The sequence below is a fragment of the Lutjanus erythropterus genome, chromosome 22, assembly GCF_056507025.1.
Source record: "Lutjanus erythropterus isolate fLutEry1 chromosome 22, fLutEry1.hap2, whole genome shotgun sequence".
Taxonomy (NCBI): Eukaryota; Metazoa; Chordata; class Actinopteri; order Lutjaniformes; family Lutjanidae; genus Lutjanus; species Lutjanus erythropterus.
In genome coordinates this window covers 19,890,294-19,904,476 of record NC_139338.1, presented here as the reverse complement: position 1 = coordinate 19,904,476, position 14,183 = coordinate 19,890,294, and the positions used below count along the sequence as shown (strand labels likewise).

Sequence of the window (14,183 nt, the reverse complement as noted above, 5' to 3'; positions counted from 1 at the left end):
TCCCCACCAGCAGCCTCTAATTTATACAAATATACATTCTGAATGAATTACACTCTGGTGGACATATTTCTCCATCCCTTTGTGCGTTTCAATGTTTAAATAAATAGCAGAGTGACTAATATTGGGGTTGTGTGTGAGCAGTAATTGCAGCAGGAATAAATATCCTCCATTTTTCTTTATCTTTCATGTACAGAGTCGGCCGGGCGAATTAGCATAATGAGACGAAAAGTAAATGAGCGACGCTTCATGGTTTGACAAAATGGCCGCCATCTGAAGCAAATTGCAGAGGTGTGTGAGTTTATATTGTGCGGCTGTGGATTGACAAGCGAGGAGAGGTATTGTGTTTCTTGTGCCACGGTGTTCACATTACAAAAACCTACAGGCATTTACTGTAGTGCTCGCTTTCATTTATCAAAAAGAATCTATACATGACAAACTGAGATGGAAACGAGTGGGTAGATGCATGCTAGCATGGAAATGTGGTAATTATTGGACTGTCAGAAAGACACAGTCGGTGTATGGACCTTTTAACATTAAATGATTCACAAGGGGCCCATTTGCCAATAAGAAAGCTAGACATTTACCGGGTGCTTCAAGTTAAGTAGCACCTGCTACCATTTGATCAACTGAAGCCATTGTCTATTTAGAACAGCAGTGGCACCATTATTGATCCATACTGTGCAATTCGGCAGCGCTGTGAGACACTGAATAACAAGAAGTAGGCAGAGAAAAGTACGTATTTTGAAAGACTGATACTCTGATCTGGTGTTTGGCACAAACAACAGTCAGAGTCCAGCTGGGAAATCAATCCAAAATGTACCTAGAATGACATCATGTGTCTCTAACTGACCAGTTTCAACAAATTCACACAGACAGTCCCTTACTTCTAAAGCACATGGAAGTACAGCAACAATTCAGACAATTCATCCTAAGTGCAAACAACAAATCACTGTCAGACAACGTTGGTTTCAAAGTGACAATTCACACTAAACAGAAAGTCAAATCTACACTGTACCACAGTTTTTGGTCAGATAGTCGACAGTGACTGCCACACTCAGCCCCGGTGAGACCAGAAAGTGTCATTAACTTGTATGATCAGAGACTGAGGAAAAGCTTTGTCAGTGGGTTTGCTGCTTGTAAGAAGTGCCAAAAGTTATTAGCTTTTCATAGTTGCAAGGTAGGCACATCGTTGCTAAGGAAACACATCAACAGCTGCAGGAGCACAGGTGCTGCGCCAATGACAGATACTTTTTCCAGGAATACGACTGAGTGACTGTGTGCCTGTGTTTAATCACAGGTTAGGTTGCTGGACTTGTAGGTGGATGACTTTGAAAAAACTGGCGCCGTCAAAAACTCTGGGCTGGGTGCCTAAAAACAACCAATCCAGTCACAGAGAGAAGCAGCAACAAGAGACTTCAATATCAGCCTCGAATTTAGTTTTAGGCCACCCGAAGCTGAACTGAAATAGTTTTTTCTCACCCTACAACTGTATATCTTATCGCTTCACTTACCATCTTCTGCAGGTGCTTCTCTTTGCGGACGTCCACCATGACCAGCCCCTCCTTGACCAGGCCCAGGCCCACGTCTTCCTTGGTGTCCCCAAACTGTATTGTGACAAGTGGGCAGGTGGCGCCCGAGTACTCCACATTCAACAGGCACTGGCTGTTCTGGATGTCCCTCACAAGGCAGTCCACCACGTCCGCACGGGCATCCTCCTGAAGAAGGGGTTGACGAGGGAAGGAGGAAGAGGAGGCACAAGGAGGACAGGAAATGGGGTGGTGATGGAAGCAAAAAAAAAAAAAGAAGAAGAAGATTGAGGAGATAATGGAAGAGAACGGGAAGGGAGGAAAAAAGGGAGGAAAAAAGTGAAAGCAATAATTAGTATGTTATCATTGATGTCTCTTAAACTGATATGCACATGCACACACACACTGTACACACATGCTATACAGAGGCTGATAAGAACACTGCATACAAATTTCAATCACACTTTATTTTATGTTCATTATTAGACCCTTTATTGGATTATTATTGACTTTATTAGAGGTAATTACGGACACGTTTCACTTTCGTTTACAGTACAGTTCTGGTATGTGTCCCAAATTACCCTCTAAGAAAGCCAAATACGGCTTTAACAGTGGGAAATAATACACTTAAATTCACAGTACAGTTCTGTTGTAATGTGTCCATAATTACCATAAAGTCTATTAATGGTCTAATAGTGTCTAATAAAGAACATATTTCTAGTTTTCATCTATTTTGACACAAAAGTACAGCTTGTTATGTCTCATTGATGTACTGTTAGGAGTTGGTGTCTAATTAGGGTATAACTACTGTCTATTAAAGAACATTATTTCCAGTTTTTGTTTAATTTTACACAAAGTAGGGTCTGTTAGGTCTTATTGGTGCACTGTACAATGAAGCACCACAACAAAAAACTGTCAAGAAGAAAAACAAAACATACAAAAAAAAACCCCAGTCCTGTGAGTGAGAACACATTGAATCACCTATCGATTAGTTACATGATCACTCACACAGTAATCTGTCTGTCTTGTAGCACTGCAATTATCTACTCAGCCAGTTCAAGAGATTTTAGTTTGCCTGAACTATCTAATGGTCTGACTTTCACCTGCCCTCTTCCTCCTCCTCTTCCTCCTCCTCACTGTCCCTTTCTTCTCTTTCTTCAGTTAGTTACCTCACTTTCTCTTATTTCTAACCGTCTCGAATGTGAAAGGGCAGCGTTTGATTGAACACATGGTGGAGAGGGAGGTGGAACAGCTGCAATGCAATTCTGACCTCACGTCCTCCAGCATTCAGGGCAAAAATAAATAAATAAAAAATAAATAAATAAAAATAAAAACAAGGGAGCTGCATCTTCAGAGGGAGGAAGACACTTTAAAACAAAACAAACCAAAACAAAACAAAAAAATCAGTCCCTGGCCATCATCCATCCCTCCCCTACACCATCCATCTCTCCGCTTCCCTTCTTTCTCGCCCTGGTCTTGTCTCCATGGCAACCCCCTTCGAGCTAGCCGCCCTTGGGTATGTGCGTGTCTGGCGTGTGCGTGTGTGAGCGTGTGTGGGCAGGGAAGCTTGTTCAAGGCACAAAACTAAGGGCCTTTTTTGTCCCCGCTCTCCCCCTGGTCAACTTGTCACAGGCGCTGCAGGGGAGCTCAGGGCGAGAGGGAGGGAGAGAGGGCGGGGGGCGGTGGGTGGAGAGAGAGAGAGAGAGAGGGGGAGACAGCCGACACGGGAGGAGAGATGAGACAGAAACGCAGAGCGAGTATTACAGAACAAGAATGCTTTGACACTCGTGAGGGGGAAATGCAAAATTAATGAGAGCCTTCCAGTGACCTGCTCTTGTCTGCCATATGTGCAGAACAGACCTGGTTCAATGTGTTCAGAACAGGGGAAAATATCAATATTTTACTGTAAATCAATATAATCGGATGTGCAGCTGGGTAGATAAGGGCTTTAAAAATGACTTTCTTTGCACTAACTTCTTTGGGGAAGATAAATGTTTTTTCTTTTTTCTATTTAAGAACCATAAGGTTCATCTCACCTTGAACCTTCTTTCTTTCTTTCTTTCTTTTTTTTCAATACCTCCTTAGAGATAGTTTGTGTTATGTGTTCTTTAAAGCTTGTTTGTTTGTTGTTTTCTTGTTTTGCTGACCAATAATAAACTCAGAACCAGCCTTTCAGTCTTCCTTCCTCTCCTGCACACATGTACGGTCTTTTTTATTGGTGTTTTCTTTTATTGCGCAGATAAACTAAACCTAACTTCTCAAATGCATCAGTGTATTTTTTGAGACATAGCAACCTCACAGGAACTTTAAAATACTGTTTAATGTAAGAAAAAAATGTATGATTTAAATCAAGACATGCGTGATCAATTAATAAAAATGCATTTGAAAGTTATCAGTCCTCTATGGTACGGACACATTCATTAACATTAAATGGATGAAATGTGGTTTGAATTTCAAATAAAAAAATAAGAAAAATTACTATTAAAAATGGAGTGCAGATGTGTGTTGTTGGGGTGTTTTTCGACCTTATCCAGTTAATTTTACTTCAGCCAAGAATCAAAGTAACCTCTTGCTGCCAGTGGATTTTTAACATGACTGCTAATGAGAAAGTAGATGTAAGTGCAAATGAGTAAAAACAAACTTTTTGGAAACATGCATAACCTAAGCAGTACCCTGTGGGGCTGAGCAGAGCCACAGTAAAACTGCTAAAAACTGCAGTTCCTCCAATGGACGTTTGAGGCTGGCTCCAAAACTGACTCCATCCTCATAGACTCTCATATTAAAATGCCCAACTTTACAGCAGAAACAAACATTTTTACAGCCTGGTATGTAAAACAGTTTTGGTCTCTATAACTAATTTCCCCCGTCATGGCAACTGCAGGAGGTCAATGTTTATATAACTCACTTGTTTGAATTATATTAAGGCTTAAAGTTATGCATAACAAAGTGCACTCACACTCCAGCCACTCTGCCCATTTTGGATTAGCAGGGAGTTCGCCACCACACTGCGAGCTTCACAAACCTGTGGGTGACGTCACGGCGGCTGATTCCACCACGTATTAGAAAGTCCAGTGCAGAACCTTGTGCGACAGCCATGAGGGACTGCTTATTGTGCGACATTCTTTTATATAATGTATATTGTTGTTCCTGTTATTTACAAGTGCACTCTTGGCATCAGCTACTTTCTTTAATTAGATGACCAGGCACAATAAAGAGGTGGCAGCGTGTCCTGAGTGCAGGCAGCTAGGAGTTCACAACATAATAAACCTGGATTAAATAGTGCTGAACATGTGGCAGCAGTTGTTGCTCAGATGGAGGTGACTGCTGCAGATGCCATGGAGACAACATGCACAGTTTCATCTACTTTGTCAGGTACATATTTTAGGAGAGAGCATTTTTCCCCAAAAAAAAAACAGCTGAATAGTAAGAGTGCACCTCACTCCTGCTGATTTTGAAGATATTGTCACTTTCTGGAACATTTACAGAAAATGCACTGAAAAGTTGCAAAATGATCTTGTCCCACTGACGGGATTCTGGAGTTAAGAAAAGAAAGATTTTAAGCCATATAACCATATCAGACATTTTGTGCAGGGCATCAGGTGGCAGATTTGTGAGACAAAGGCAACAACCTTTCCTACATGCAGCAGCAAAGGCGCAGTACAAGCGAGGCACCGTGCTGTCAGCATGAGTGACACAGTAAAAAGCTTCAGATAAAGCAGACGGAAAACACATGAAAGGAAAACCAAGAAAAAAAAAGAGAGAGAGAACGGGGAACAGGGTTAGACAGATGTAGAGTGACAGAGAGAGAGTGAGAAGGAGAGGTGTAAGGTGTGTGTCAGCTTCCAACATGTGGGAAAGCTTTGTGTGTGTGTGTGTGTGTGTGTGTGTGTGTGTGTGTGTGTGTGTGTGTGTGTGTGTGTGTGTGTGTGTGTGTGTGTGTGTGTGTGTGAGACTGGGGCCTGTAAAGTGTAGGTGATGCCTTTGTTCCCTGGGCTGGACCAACAGATGGGCCACTTCATCCTTCAGGAGACACTGACTCATGAGACAGGTGACAGCATGCATGGAGGCACTACCAGCTCACACACACACGTACACACACACACACACACACAGCTTTGACAGTGTGATGCTTTAATACACATGTCCCATAGATAGCCATTTTGACATGAAATAGTAAACACAGGTGTTACCAGTGATACTAATTGAGGTAATGTTCCATTCAGGTCAAGCAGAGTCAGAGCTGCTGTTGTCCATGTTGACTTACTAGAGAGGCCCTGCTACACTAAATGGAATGGGACCTTAATAATTAGTATCACTGGTAACACCTGTGTTTACCCTACTTCATATCAATATGACAACAGTGAAAAAAAGTTCTACAAGGTGCCAATGGGTCCATATTTTCTTGAGAAAAATATTCAAGCATGAAAGTAAAATCCTTCAAAAATAAATGCAGCGCTCGAATGGAAAATTACTTTCATGATGTAATGATACTTAAATAAATAACTAAGACTTCTGCAATCAAAACGTCTGTGTCAGTGGATCCCACAGGCACCTCTGGGATGCTTTGAGGTTGGGCCGACGGTGCTGTGAGATTCATGCATTGCAATAGGGGTGCAAGACAATATTGACACATTTGAGGATTGTAACACTGTACTGTGACGTGTGCCAAGATAAGCTAGCAGTGTGGCTAGATGGCAGTGTAGTTATCCATCTTCACTCTTCTGACTGCATGAGGAAAATAAACTTCTAATTTTATGCATATGGTGGTGTCTTCTTTACCATTTTCCTAAAAACTATATGTTAAAAAAAAGCAACATATCACCTTGCTCACAGTATCACAATATATTATTATATTATATATTTTTATTATTAATTTTAATATTATTAATTTAAATTTTGTCTTTTTTTGCAGTCAGTAGAAGAAATAACCATCCTGCACCATCCTAAATAATAAGAGTAAACTATGTATAACAAAATTCAGTTCGTCTACAGCCACTAAACTAACCATGAAGTTGTATCAACACCTTTCTATAACCGTTTGAACAAAAACTGAACACTTAAGCATTCATACCAGTTGTAATTATTACACTACTGTATTAAACAACATTTACTTTAGCCAAGTGTATCTAACAAACTGGCAAATAAACAAATAAACCGAGTCTAGATAAGTAATCTAAAATAACAGCAAACAAACAATGTCCTTGGTGGAAAGTAGTTATTAATTATAGGAATATGTGACATTACAAACCTGTAAATGCTCTGCACCTTATCTTTGCTAAGTGGAACAAATAGCCTTTAAACTAACACACTCTCGAATGCACACGCACACAAAACCAATTAAAGACGGGGCTTAAGTACTGTGCCAGTCGGGCACATACCAAAAGAAAACATGTTTTTATCTGCACGAACTATTCAGGATGCTGCCGGCTCAGGAGGCTACCGATGAGCTGACCCCCTGACACGCACAAAACACAGTCACTCACACACGCACGGAGACAAACACGCACACAAGTGGTCACCGGAGGTTGAGTAAACACACTTGGATGTAAACAAGAAGATTAGGGCTGCAGAAAAAACAGTGACTGCTGCTCGGCTATCTGATGGATATTTATATGCACAGACACACGCGCATGAAGTATCTGGTCGGTTTGTATCCATCTATAGGATGTGTGGGAGTCTGGACTGCTGAAGAAATATAGTTTGCGTTATCAAATTGTTCATAAAACATTAATGTCTCTCTGCTACTATGTCAATTATTCTCTAATTTATTGCAACCGAGTAAATCAATGGCCCAACGTTTGTCATTGCTCTGTCTGCTTTGTTCTACATGCATTATGGATGAGCATAATTTTCACTCACGCTTGCATGGAATGAAAACTCGACCCTGTCTGTCAGTTACAGACTTATCACCTCATGCGATAAGTGAAACTCAAACAGTTTTTATGTCTTGCCAGGAAAGTCAACTTTCAAAAGCTGGCAGAAAATGAGACTGAAGAAGTTGATATCGCAAAAGTTAATTTTGAAGCTTTCAGCTGCGACACATATCTCTGACTCGCCACGCACACGCTCTCGTTCCGTGCACTTACGTCCTGTGGGATCTGGATGAAGGCGAAGGCATACTCGGTGGCCTGTGCTGGCAGGGTCCTGGTGCTGAAGGCAGGGGGGATGGCAGCCAGACGAGTGGACGACACAACTTCTCTCTGAGGGAGGATGAACAGAGGACAGAAGTCAGACCCGATACTGAACATTTTCAAAGACAGTCTTTTCTGTGCAACCGCACAGACACACTGATGTTTGTTTTTCTGTATTATCAATAATAAGTCCAAATACTGAAGTGTGTTTGTGATGATGACTCTGTCTAAGCAAACATGACAGAGGCATCCGTCTGCTGCAGCTCCACTAAAGACAGCCAACAGAGATTAAGGCAGAAAATGTCTGGCTTGTTGAGTCATGATACAGATACATAAAACAAACGTGTAACAAGGTTGTTGAACGCTGGTGATGAAAGTTTACTTTCTGAATATTTGACATTACAGAGTCCATCTCTCTCAAATCAACTGCCTCTCCAAGTGAAGGACATCCTCAAACAAAACACAGCACGTACTCAGGCTGTAAATCCATCCCGTCTCCCTGCCGTAATGTATTTCTATTTTCACATGATTCTGAGTCAATTCTGAAAACGGTATGTCACTTTAACGATGATAGTTTACAACTGTGAAAGAAGGACAGATGCCATTTTGTAGCTTAAGGGTTGCATGCTTGTATATGTCACCTTACCAAGCATTTCACAGCTGTTTCTACAGCAACACTGAGGCCCTTTCACTAAGCTCCATCTGCTCTCTAGCTCAGCTAAAAGCTAAGAGTTAAGACGACAATAGAAGTCAAGCTGATAGTCAGCAGACTGTTGTCAGATTAGAAAACGCATCAAAACCAGCATAACATTAGAAAAGGCAACAGTACGTGCCATTTTGTAAACAATGATGACCGAGAAGGGTTCTGGTGCTACACGTCCACTTTAGGAAAACGGTTAGGTTTTCAAAAACTTATCCTGATCTGTACAATGATATAATTAATGTGTGTTTACTAGTGGTGTAACAATACATCGATTTGGATCAAAACAGCTATTTGATATGATCAATCCAAAGTGAAAATAGCGATATATACAATTATCTTTAAGATAAAGCTTTATTTTGAAATTTCCATGGCAAGTCGGTGTCACAAATGTCTGAAAGAGTCATAAAATTGCTGAGTTGCCTTTTGTGAGTTGATAAATGTAAACGAATGTGTTAAATGGATATATGATATCTTCTGATATCAATCGATTGGCCCTGAATTGAATCAAATCAAAATCAAAATCATATCCTGGCAGACTTCAAATATCATATCATTGTTCAAAGAATCAATACAAGATTATGAAACATGATTTACACCCCTATTGTTTATCTGGATTCACAACCTGATAAAAGCACCTCTAAAGTTCAGGTTCAAGACTTTTGGATCTACAGTCTTAGGGTTGGGATCCAAAATGGGTCATGGACCTGTATTTACCAGGTTTGTCAGTTGGCAATGTGGTATGACGGACAGAAAGTAGCTCTCAGCAACATCGACCTATTAATAACATTCAACACAGGGAGCAACAACCTTAATGAACAGAAGCAAAAATATAGCCGGGTTAAGAAATGTTAACAGCCACCTCACTGCCAACTATAAACCAGTACAAAAATTATAATGAGGCTACCAACATAAACCAAACTAGAGGTGTTCATGGTTAATAATTAATCACCGTTATAGATTGTCAGTTAATTTTTTAACTGTTAAATTCCTGTTTTGTGTATAATTTCTCCAGAGCTCACAGAATTGCTCACAATTTGGTTTATTCTGCCTTGTTAGTCTAGACATGGCAGTAATTGGGCCTCATTTGGCATTATTTGGGTTGCTGGGGCAGTTTGGTGAATAAGGACAGGCGGACAAGTGCACCTGTTTTGAGCAAGAGCCTCATTGTTTTATTATTATGTTTGCTACAGTATTTTAGCAGGAAACCTTGTTTTGGTCCTGTTGAAGTCACTGCATTACCCTGTTAATACACAGTTAAAACTTCCTGTATCTATTTCAAATGAAAAACTCACGAATTTGACTGGACAATTCAAGTTAGTTATGAGTTAATTAATATTTTGTGTCATATGATTGATTTTTATTTTGCAGAATAATGCACGGTGAACAGGTAATTATTGCAAAACAAAACCCCTTCAGGGTGATGAAAGACCTGTGTCACGCCCTTGGGGTTAATTTTGCGATAAAGACCTGCTCACTGTAAATGATCTCTTACATAAATGTAGATGTTACGGCACCAACTTTTTCTTTAGGGTCTCACGCTGAGAAAGTTTGGGAACTCCTGCTCTGGTTTGGCTTAGTTCCCAAATTTAAACAAAAGTCACGTTGCTCCATTTGAAAAGTATGCACCACATCTCACTGATATGAGGCAATGAAGCAATAAAGTTGATACATTCTGACAGGTATAAAGCCAATGTGAGCAATGACCAATCACTGATCACCCACGAGCTGCCTAAAGGGAGAACACGCTGATGGAAAGTCAGACAAATACGGCCGTTAGAAGTGGGGAGTTAATTTAATGACCCCCATATCTTAGGTTAATGTGTTCATTGGACTGTACAGTCTAGACAGAGAATACCTTGAACATTTATTATGGATTAGAACGTTAAGATTTATCAACGCCATATTAGATTTTGACAGCATTGTAAATGTGGGCTTTAAAAATGAAAGACAAAAGTGCTCTGCTGTGTTTGCTAATTACCACATAATAATTCAGCCACTGACCTGTACCTGAGACAGGTGGCAAATATTACCCACTCATGACACAGAGGCATGAAATCAAGGCCAGAGTGACTCAACCTCAAATGACGCAAAAACTACAAAGAGTGAGGTAGATATCAGCTCCGTTTTTTTTTTTTTTTTTCGTGTGTGCCAGGTCGGCCTCGGAGAATCACACTTTCAGCAACATGCCAGGACGCATCGCGTCTGCCAGCCAAACCTTGAGCCGTCACCCCGCTCTGAGGTCAGTCACACACTGTGCCGCTCCACTGCATCATGGGAAATCTCCCGCGGGCCCTTGGGTTGGCTGCATGAGCCACTTGGTGATGCAAGCATGTGTACGCACGTGGGCAGAAAAACACACACAATAGCGCACTCCCAAGGATGTAGTGCCTTCGTCATCAGAGAATAAAAAAAAAAAAAGAAGAGGGAGAGATCCAGAGAGAGGGGGAGTTCTGCTTTTGTCATCGTCATGAAAAGGAATAAAAACGATACACTCAGTTGCACTCTTTGCTTCAGTCATGAACAATAAAGGCAAAACAAACAAGCCTGCATCATATTTGTCCTAAAATCTCCAGCTGAAAGGATTCATAAATGCTGCTAGGCTGCTTTGAGTGTGGAAATAAGCAAACAACTGGTGTCTGAATAGGTGCAGAAAATAGAAAGAAATCCCTCTTCAGATAAGAGATTCCCTCTGGTTGTTGGTTTGGCCACAAAACTTGGCTAATGTGTGTTTTTTTTTTTTTTAAACAATGGCACTAGGCTTTAATGATGATGATGATGCAACTTTCAAGACATGTATCGGGGTTCCTACACAATTTCCATTTCAAAACTCAGTACTTTTCTAGACTTCTTTATTGATTTTTCAGGCCATATTTGATATCTAGCTGTCTTTTCTCATTTCGAATCCTTCGCCAACTAGGCTCTATAATTGAGATTGTCAAGCCAGCCTTTAGAAAACATTTTCTCATTGTGGCTGTGTTCTGTGCAGAAAGTTGGACAATGTTCCATTATCAAACATCTCTGCCTTAGGAAGTAAACTAACTGGAGCAGCCTATTCTAAACCCAAAATGAGCTGAAAAAAGTGAAATAATTCTCACTGCATCCATGCAGCCTTATGTATTCAGTGTCCGGGGAAATGACGATTAGCTCAGCCATAAAGCTCTGCTTTCCTTACACAGAAACGAAGTGCGACTGAGGATATGGAATAGCCAGGCTGTGGGAATAACTACCCAGCGAGGGCGGCCCATGAGCATGTCCCCCCCACAGAAAGATTATGGCCTTATGAGCCCAAATTTTGTGGTCTATATATAGTGCATTCAAATGCCACTGTTCCATCATATTCAATTATCTTAATTATTGCATATTTTAATGAGCTTGTGTACCCAACTGTAAACACATAGTGAATTATTGTTAACGGAGAATTGGGTTTCTTGAGTGTTTTATCCCCCACAGTGCGTAAATAGCTATTAATATTTGAATCCACGCCTATTCTCGACTCATCGGAACTTTTGTTATTAATAATTATTAAGACATTATTTAGGGCGAGAGAGAGAGTAGTTTGCTTAACTGGTCAAACGCAAAAAATACACACAGGTACAACCCAGAGAAGGCTGTGCTGTAAAAAGCACAATGTAAATAAAAATAAGCATTTATTTGTTGGAAAATACTCCAGGTTTTATATTTTAGAAAACAGAATAGAGGAAATAATGTGGTAACACAAATATTTATCCATACTCTTTTCTTTTTTTCAGTACTTATTCAGGTCTAGGAATGACTCAAATACCATACTGCGTAGGAACATTGATGTATCACAGTCAAATTCATGGTAGCTAAGTTACTCACGTTGCCGTAGTCAATGTAGAAGACATGAACCTTTGCGGGTGACTCAACTTTCTCCACTCTGGCTCTGTACCTGCAGCAGCAAAGGAATAATTGAGAGAGAGACAAAGACAGAGAGTGGGAGACAGAGAGAGAGAGGGAGAAAGAAAGAGAGAGAAAGGAGCACAGAGAAGGAGAGATGAAGACAGAGGGCACAAGAGGAAAAGGAGATGAGTAAATGATTCCGTGCTTATTTCCCTGGGGAGAAGGTGTTGGAGGATCTGTCTGTTGTGATCGGGGGAGAGGAGCAGAAGAGGATGAGCAGGCCGGGGGAGTGAGGGGGGACAGAGGGGATCTATCAGGACACAGCAGGGCTGCGAAAATTGCACAGAGGCCTCTTTGCAATAAAGGACAGAAATTTAAACCCATTTTTGCCTTGTAGCAAATAACTTTAGTGCATTAGTGCTAATGACAAAAAAAACCTAGCAGTTTTACTTTGAGGTTCGATTTTCCACCACATTTGGTGAGCTAAATTTGAACAAAATATACTTGATATTACAAGTAGAGACAGATCAGCGACAAATTAAAGGTAAGCACAACATATATTTTGGATTATTCAAAGTGGGTTTGTATGAAGTAACCATCGATTGTCAGTGCACTTCCGACAGAAGATGAAAAAAAAAATCAATATAACTTTAAGTGTGAGCTATATTTAAAATATTTTCACCACTTCACTTTGCCGTCGGACAGCCTTTTCCAATGTGAATCCACTGTTATATAAGCCAAATATCGCTCTCTTTAAAGCAGCCAAACTCCATCATTTTACCTCACAGAACAGAGGAGTCGCTGATCTACCGCTGTCTGTTGTTAGTTTGTGGGCCTCACTGTTTTAAATAGTTCACATTTACCAAAATCACACAATAACACAAACACACTAACTGACTGAGGCAGCAGTAGACCAGCGACTCCCTTGCTCTGCGAGGTAAAATTACAGATTTCACTGATGGAGTTTGGTTGGTTTAGAGAGAGCAATATTTGGCTTGATAACAGCACTTCTCTGTTGGAAAAAGCTGTCTGACAGCAAAGTAAAGCAGTGAAAATATTCTAAATACAGTGCAGAGTTAAACGGATATTGATTTTTCTCAGTGAACCTGTCCACAGTGGTACATTGCTTAGCTTCAGTGATGGGTGACCGTCTCTGCTTCTCCACTCTGAGGGCTGCAAACACTATCCATGAATACATCATACGATCCCACATCAAATAATCCAAACTATCCCTTTACGAATCTAAGTGAGAACCAAATCCTTCTCAGAAATTCATACAGAAGCACGTGTCTCTTCAGACTTTATTCAGGAAGTGTCTCTTTATCTGACCGCCGCTCGTCTGACTCTCAACTCTGACAGACCAACGAGAGCGGGGAGGACAAATTGGCCGAGAACCAAGCGGAGCGGGAGAAAGCCAAATAATTAGAGCCACACGGGCAAAGAAAGAGACAAGAGAACAAAGTTAAAACCAAATAAGTGATTAACAGAAAGACATAAAGAGTGAGAGACAAAGTGACTGATGAACAGAGGTTTTTTTTTCCTTTCTATTTACTCTCATTCTGTGGTGTTCTAAAAGGCCTTGAAAGGCGACGGATTTCTAATTAGCCCCCTAATGAAACAAGCCCACATTCCACATGCATCGCAGAATACAAAGATATGGACACGGAACAATGTGAACATGAACATAATTAGCTTGCTGAATAATATATGACTGGTAAAAAAAAAAAAAAAAAAAGACAAAAATCTCAGACACTTGCCACTTGAAGCAGGATTACAGTAAAAGTAACAAGACAGACTTTTCTATGCAAAGAAAAGCTGAAGAAAGTGAAGGTTAACAACAGATGGCCTGTTTAAAATGCTCATTGACTTGCAATGGTGGCTGGGGCAAGAAGAGAATAACTTTAGTTTTGCCCCTTAAAAACCTAGAGAGAGGGATGGAGCGAGGGATGGAGGGAGAGGAAG

The 14,183-nt window shown here is 40.6% G+C and overlaps 1 protein-coding gene across 1 annotated transcript in view; it reads right to left on the bottom strand.

Annotated features, from left to right (window-relative positions):
• snd1 (staphylococcal nuclease and tudor domain containing 1) overlaps positions 1-14,183 on the bottom strand; it is a 216,982-nt gene that overhangs the window by 20,552 nt on the left and 182,247 nt on the right. The window contains exons 20-22 of the mRNA XM_084710587.1: positions 12,201-12,270; positions 7,613-7,726; positions 1,512-1,715 (exon numbers count right to left, since the gene is read on the bottom strand). Coding sequence (XP_084566713.1) covers positions 1,512-1,715; positions 7,613-7,726; positions 12,201-12,270 — 388 coding nt within the window. The remainder of the gene's footprint in view (positions 1-1,511; positions 1,716-7,612; positions 7,727-12,200; positions 12,271-14,183) is intronic.